This window comes from Nicotiana sylvestris, chromosome 8, assembly GCF_000393655.2.
Source record: "Nicotiana sylvestris chromosome 8, ASM39365v2, whole genome shotgun sequence".
Taxonomy (NCBI): Eukaryota; Viridiplantae; Streptophyta; class Magnoliopsida; order Solanales; family Solanaceae; genus Nicotiana; species Nicotiana sylvestris.
Window position 1 is genome coordinate 61,308,273 of NC_091064.1, and position 7,066 is coordinate 61,315,338.

The window sequence follows — 7,066 nt, forward strand, 5'->3', positions numbered from 1 at the left end:
ACCCTCTCTTTGTTCTACTACAAACAAACATTGTAGCTCTACTAGACCTGGTGTGTAACAAGTTAGAGAAGAAAGTGAGACCAACACTGCTGGGGCATTGTATCAAAAAGAAATGAGTGATAAATAGGAACTGAGCTATCAGTGTAGATCACACAATTCACTAAATACTCGAGAAACTCATTCACTGAAAGAGAACTCCATTGCAACCCAAGGGGACTGGACTAGGATTCACATTGAATCCGAACCAGTATAAAAATTTTGGTATCTTTAATTCCTGCATTTAATTTCTGCATCTTAAATTCTATCATTACCATTATCAAGTTATTATATCTAGTCGACTAATTAGAAAACTAGTCAACTGGTAGCGATTAATTTTAAAAATAAACAATTTACCCCTCCTCTTGTACTTTCAATTGGTATCAGAGCAAGAGTCACATTTTTCTTTTGCTTAACAGCTTGTGAGAAAAGATCATGGCAAATCAAGTTATCATAGGAGCACTCTTCCAAGAAGGAACTTCGCAAGTAAGGCCACCATACTTTAATGGACAATATTTCTCCCACTAAAAAGTGCATATGGAAATATATGCAAAGGCTTATGATGTTAAAGTCTGGAGAGTTATCAAAAAGGTGAACTATCCCCTGCCGGCTACCGCTCAACCACTTGTTGATCCCAAATATATAGATTCATATACAGATGAGCAAATGGCTGTTGTACAAGTCAACAATAAGGCGATAAATTTGCTCTACAATGCTATAAGTGGTGAAGAGCATGAGAAAATCTCCAGTTTTGATACGGCCAAAGAGATGTGGGATAAGCTTGAAGTTACATATGAAGGAACCAACAAAGTAAAGGAAACACACATTAACATGTTGGTTCATGATTATGAACTCTTTCAGATGAAAGAATGAGAATCTACTGAAGAGATGTTTGCCAGATTCACTCGTTTCTTTTTTATACAATGCCTCACCAATGTTGGTCTCTCTTTCTTCTCTAAGTTGTTACACAGCAGGTCCAGTAGAGCTACAATATTTGTTTGTAGTAGAACAAAGAGAGGGTATTTGGTTCGATCAAAGTATGTGTGCTAAGGTACAGATACAAGTTTAAATACTTTGAGAGAGGCTTGAATTCTGGAGAGATTTGCCAACCTAAGAGACTTGATCCTTAGAAAGAAATTGATTCTTTCCAAGAATAAGGTTATTTCAGCAACGACTTTGTCTTGACGAGAGGCTTTAATGACTTCCCTTATATGCTACTTGATAGGGCCGGATATCCTTCCCTGAATCTTGATCCTTCCAGATTTAGTATACTTGATTGATTATCTTGCAAAATCTTTGATACTCTTGATTGATTTGTGATGTTTTGCTTAAAGTATATATATTTCTATATTTATCGCCTCATATTTTACTCTTGTTTCATGAATTTGGGATGTTAAATGCTATGATTTATATTAATTGGAAGTGTGTTTACTTGTAGGAATGATTCGGGAGCAAGTAGGGGCAAAACGTGCAAGATTTGAGCTAAAACAAACAAAATCGGAAAAAGAAGCCATTTGGGCGCCACAGGCAGCGCCTGGGGCCCCTATGGCGCTAAAAACAGTATGCACAATTTGGGCAGTGCCCTGGTGGGCGCCTGGCGCCGGGCTGGGTGCCGTTGACGCGGATTGTGTCCTATTTTGCCCGGGACACGGTTCGTTCGGCCCTAGACCTATCCAACACATATAAAAGGAAGACTAAGCCTTATTTTGGAGGGGGAGACACACTTTGGAGCAAAAATACACACAAGAAACATTAAGGAGCAAGAACATCTCGGAATTCTTCATCTTTTCTAGTATTTTTCAATTAATCAAAACTTATGCAATTGTTTGATTACATCATGAGTGGCTAAACACCCATTGTTCTGGGGTTGTGATATAGCCATAAATATTGTTGTTTGATATTAGCTTGACCTTGATTATAATTCACCAATATATGATTGTTTCGTCAATTATGTATTTAATTGCTTAATTGTCTGGCCAACAGTTAGGTTCTATTTACTATCTATGCTATGCTTGGGAAAGCCGTGTTTAGATTAGAGAAGAATTGAAGAGAGCATGATCTTAACCCTTAGGGGGAGCGGATTTGTGTTTAGGATAGGAATATACCTAGTCACCGTGCTTAATTAAATATCGTGGTCTTAATGCGTTCTTAATAGATTGATTTCATAGGAATATAGGCGTTAATCTATTGAGAATATGTGAGTAGTACTTCGGGAGAAGGCTATGAGAGCATTTATCGATTAATTAGCAACCATAAGTGAATTATATGAAAGGGAGAGTTAATTAGAACACAATACGAATTATGAATCGATCACAACCCTGGAATACTTGTCTCTACTAAATACGCAAATTCAACCTGTTACTTGATAATTTAGTTATTATTTAGAATTGTAGTATAATATAATTATATTATTGGACTTTGAATTTAGCTGGATTGAATAACAATTTTAGCGATTTAGTGAGTAGTTTACACAAGTCTCTGTGGGTTCTACACTCAACTTATTATTATATTACTTGTCGATCATGTATACTTGCGTGTGCGTTTGGGAGCAACAAGTTTTTGGCACCGTTGCCGGGGACTTGAATATAAACTACTTTCTACATTTTTTCTTTAATTGTTTATTTCGTCTAGTCTAACGTTACTTGATTGTTTCTCTAATCTCAAAAAATTTGATTGAATGCGTAGGGTCAGAAGACAGGACAGACTCAACGGCTTTGACCCCGAACCTGAGAAAATATTTCACAGGTGGTTGAGGGAAGCAAGGGATACAAATAATATTCAAGCACTCATTCAATTTTCTGTGAACATGGCAGAGGAGCAACATATGGCTGTTCAGGAGTTAGCAATGCCCAATATTGCTAATGTTACCTCCAGCATAGTGAAGCCTAAAATCACTGGGCACTTTGAGCTAAAACAGTGCATGATCCAGCTACTTCATGCAAACGGGCAGTTTATGGGTCTTCCACACGAGGATCCACAACAGCATATTCTGAACTTCTTGGAGATTAGTGATACTTATATCACTAATGGGATCACTCCAGAGATTATGTGAGGCTCATACTTTTTCCATTCTCTCTGTTGGGCGAAGCTAAGTGATGGCTAAAGGCAGAAGCAGCTAATTCCATTACATCATGGAACGATTTGGCAAGAAAATTTCTGGCAAGGTTCTTCCCTTCAGGCAAAACTGCAAAGATCAGAAGTGAGATAGTTGCCTTCAAACAGAAAATAGGGAATCTTTATACTCAGCTTGGGAAAGGTTTAAGGGGCTACTCAGAGACTGTCCTCATCACAATCAGACGAATGAAGTGTTAGCTCACACTTTCATAGAAGGGCTCCATCCCCAAACAAAAATTATAGTCGATGCTTGTAACGACCCGACCGGTCGTTCTGAGCTCCGGCGCGTCATTCAGCAGTTTGAGGCCATGAGCGGCTTCATCTCAGGTATATTGACTTGTGTGTATGGTCAGAATTAAAATTCAGGAAGTTTGGAGTCAAATCTAAATGGAAATTCTCATTTTGAAAGCTTAAAATTGAAGAAATGAACTAGGATTAGAATTTTGAGTAAACGACCTCGGAATTGGGATCTGAAAGTTCCAGCATGTTCGTATGATGATTTCGGACTTGGGCGTATGTCCGGATTTGGTTTTGGGTAACCCGTGGGCATTTCAGCGTATATTGTGAAAGTTAGTACTTTAGAAGAATTTCATAAATTTGGGTTGGAAGGCATTTCAGTGTTATAGAAGTCCGTTTGGGATTCCAAGTCTGGGAATAGCTCCGTATGGTAATTCTGGAGTTGGGAGCGCGTTCGGAAGTGAATTCAGATGTCCGGAGGTCATTTTGAAGTCATTTGGCTAAATATAGAAATTTGAAGGTTTTTGAGAAAATTCGACCGGAAGTGGAAATTTTGATATCGGGGTCGGAATGCGGTTCCGAGAGATGGTTCAAGTCCGTAATGTCGAATGTGACTTGTGTGCAAAATTAGAAGTCATTCCGGAATGATTTTGGTAAGGTTTGAGACACTTAGTCTCTTTTAAGGAAGCTTAAGTTGGAAAAGTCAACCGAATATTGACTTATGTGTTAGAGAGCTCGAAATGCGAATTTTATGGTTCGGATAGCTTCGTTAGGTGATTTGGGACTTAGGAGTGTGTCCTGAATATTTTTGTGATGACCGATGTAGAATTAAGCTTGAATTGGCAAAGTTAGTATTTTGGCGAATTCCGGTTGATAGATGATATTTTGATCCGAGGTTCGGAATAGAATTCCGAGAGTTGCTGTAGCTTCGTTATGTTATTTTGGACTTGTCTGCAAAATTTGAGGTCATTCGGACGTGGTTTGGTTGGGTTTTTGATCAAAAATGGAATTTGGAAGTTCGTGAGATTCATAGGCTTGAATCCGATGATGATTTGATGTTTTGATGTTATTTTGGGTGTTTCGAAGGTTGGGACAAGTTTGAATGATATTGTGGGACATGTTGATATAATTGGTTAAGGTCCCGAGGGCCTCGGGTGGATTTCGGAAGGTTAACGGAATGAAATTCGGACCAAAAAGAAAAGAAAAAGCTGCAGAAATTTCTGCTGCAATTATCTGCAGAAGGTCTTTGGACTGCAATCGTGGAACGTACTTCGGAGGCCTATATCTTTTGATCTACAAGGAATTTTAAGATAATTCAAAAATGAAGGTTGTATCACTTCGTATCTAGTTTCTAGAAAGCTAAAGAAATCGTAATTTAAACATTTGTAGAGAATGTTATGATTGATTAAAGATGACTGGTGGAGCAGTTTCTCCAGAAATTTTCTGATTTCATAGAGCCGATTTAGAAGCTCATATCTCGGGATATATAAAGAGTTATATGGTGTACAACCTATCAAATTAAAGATCTTTGAGTCTATTTTCTAAATATTCAAACCGTTTGTCATTTGGATATTTATACAAGACGTTATGGGTGATTAAACAGAAGGTGTCCGACAAGGAACAATTTTAATAGGATGTACAACTTGTATTGCACAAGTGCAAGGTACAACTCGAGGAAGCACGGGCAGATTCTTTTAAACACGGATTTGGCTTATTTCTTTCATTTCTTTCATTTGGCTTGGATTATTTTGGAGAGAATTTCAAGGGGGATTTCATCAAGCATCAAAGGTGAGTTGTTTCTACTTATTTCCAAGTTAAATACATGGATTAGAGCTGAAAACTCAAGTAATTTATGGACAAAAATGGTGGTTTGGGACTTGAAACTTAAGAGAATGAAATGGTGATTTGAGAGGCCAAATGAACTCCGATTTTTATGAATTTGGTATGTATAGACTCGTGGCGAGATAAGGGTCGTATTGATGTAAAAATTTCTGAATTTCGAGACGTGGGCCCGGGGCTCGGGTTTTGCTAATTTCGGGATTTTCGACATTTTTTGAGTCTTTTCGATTGGGTTATATTCCCTTAGCCTATTGTAACGTATTCGTTGTGGTTTTGACTAGATTCGACGCGCGAAGAGGTCGATTTAAGAGGAAAGGGCATTGCGTACTAGTCTACGACCGGTTAGAGGTGAGTAATAGATGTAAATGCTATTCTGAGGGTTTGAAACCCCGGACTTTCACATCGTAACGCTATATTGAGGCGTGACACGCACTCCATGGTGAGTGCAGGGTCGGATACTATTGGGGATTGTGACTTGGTCCATCCCGTGTGATGTTTATACTATACTGGTGATTGATACACACACTTTATTGATATTACTGAGCTTGATGCCATGTTTGGGGCCTTGTGCCGATTTGTAAAATCCTTCGAGGATTGATATTACTGCTTAGCATGATTTGCATATCATTTAATTTCAGTCCAAGGTTTTAAATGCTGTTTTGCAAACTCAGCCATAATTCTAAGTGTTGAAAACTTAAATGATATTTTTAAATGTATTCCGGGCTGGGAACTTCTGTTTTGTAAATGCCCAAGGGGCTTATTATATTATTTTCTGGACTGATTATAAAGTGACTTGAAACAGTGGTAACAATGACACTGTGTGATATACTTGAAACAGTGGTAACAATGACACTGTGTGATATACTTGAAATAGTGGTAACAATGACACTGGATGATATACTTGAACAGTGGTAACAATGGCACTGTATGATATAAATTGGTCAGGTAACAATGGCTGACCGGTCAGGTAACAATGACTGACCAAGATATTGCGCTTGGGCTGTAGGAGCCCCTCCGGAGTCTGTACACACCCCCAGTGAGCGCCGTCGACGATAAATAAATATGGATGGCTCGGGCTGCACGCCGCAGTGGGTACTGGAATGTACCATCATATGCATTGCATTGCATTCATGTATTTGTATTTATACTGGTGTTTAGCTGCTCAGTTCCATATGTTGCTGTATATTCGGATTGTAGCTTACTTTGTGTATTTACTGGATTTTCTTATCTTCGGACTGTAGTTACTTTTATTACTCACTGGGTCGGAGTACTCACTTTACTCCCTGCACCTTGTGTGCAGATCCAGGGCAGTCTCAGGCTCAGTAGATCCAGTTGATCAGCAGATCCAGCCTCTGGGAGTATCGAGGTAGCTGCACGGCGTTCGCAGCCATTGATCTTCTCCCTCCTATCCTATCTCTTTATTTCCGCATTATCGGACTTTGGATATACCGTGTATTAGGATGATATTCTGTATTCTAGAGGCTCAGATTCGTGACACCGGGTCCTAGTGAGATTATATTGTGTATTTTGTTAAAATCTTCAGTACTTTAATCTTGCTTAATTGATATTTCTTTCCGCTATTTTTGATAAATTGGGTTAAGTGTTGAATAATGGTCGGGCTTGCCTAGTAGTGTGCTGGGCGCCATCACGACCGGGATTTGGGTCGTGACAAAGTTGGTATCAGAGCCTAGGTTACTTGGTCTCACGAGTCATGAGCCGGTTTAGTAGAGTCTCGCGGATCGGTACGGAGATGTCTGTACTTATCCTCGGGAGGCTGCAAAACCTTTAGTAAAACTTCACATTCTTGAATTCTTATCGTGCGTCCTCGATTCAGCTTGAA

General features: G+C 39.0%; 1 protein-coding gene and 1 non-coding gene across 2 annotated transcripts; one reads left to right on the plus strand and one right to left on the minus strand.

Moving 5' to 3' along the window:
• The first annotated feature begins 573 nt into the window (after positions 1 to 573).
• LOC138875108 (uncharacterized) lies at positions 574 to 3,088 on the plus strand. Its single transcript, XM_070153929.1, has 2 exons — positions 574 to 869; positions 2,722 to 3,088. The coding sequence occupies exons 1-2, from the start codon at positions 574 to 576 to the stop codon at positions 3,086 to 3,088; spliced, it is 663 nt and encodes a 220-aa protein (XP_070010030.1).
• Positions 3,089 to 3,225: 137 nt separating this feature from the next.
• On the minus strand, positions 3,226 to 3,329 carry LOC138876641 (small nucleolar RNA R71). The gene has a single exon (XR_011401984.1). It is a non-coding gene; the product is annotated as a small nucleolar RNA R71 (small nucleolar RNA).
• Positions 3,330 to 7,066: the final 3,737 nt, after the last annotated feature.

What these genes read in the sequence shown, in the direction of transcription:
- LOC138875108 (XM_070153929.1), top strand. Translation starts at nt 574, where the DNA reads ATGGAAATATATGCAAAGGCTTATGATGTTAAAGTCTGGAGAGTTATC. An exon ending in AAGGAAACACACATTAACAT is followed by an intron (nt 870 to 2,721) that starts GTTGGTTCATGA and finishes TTGAATGCGTAG; the next exon opens with GGTCAGAAGACAGGACAGAC.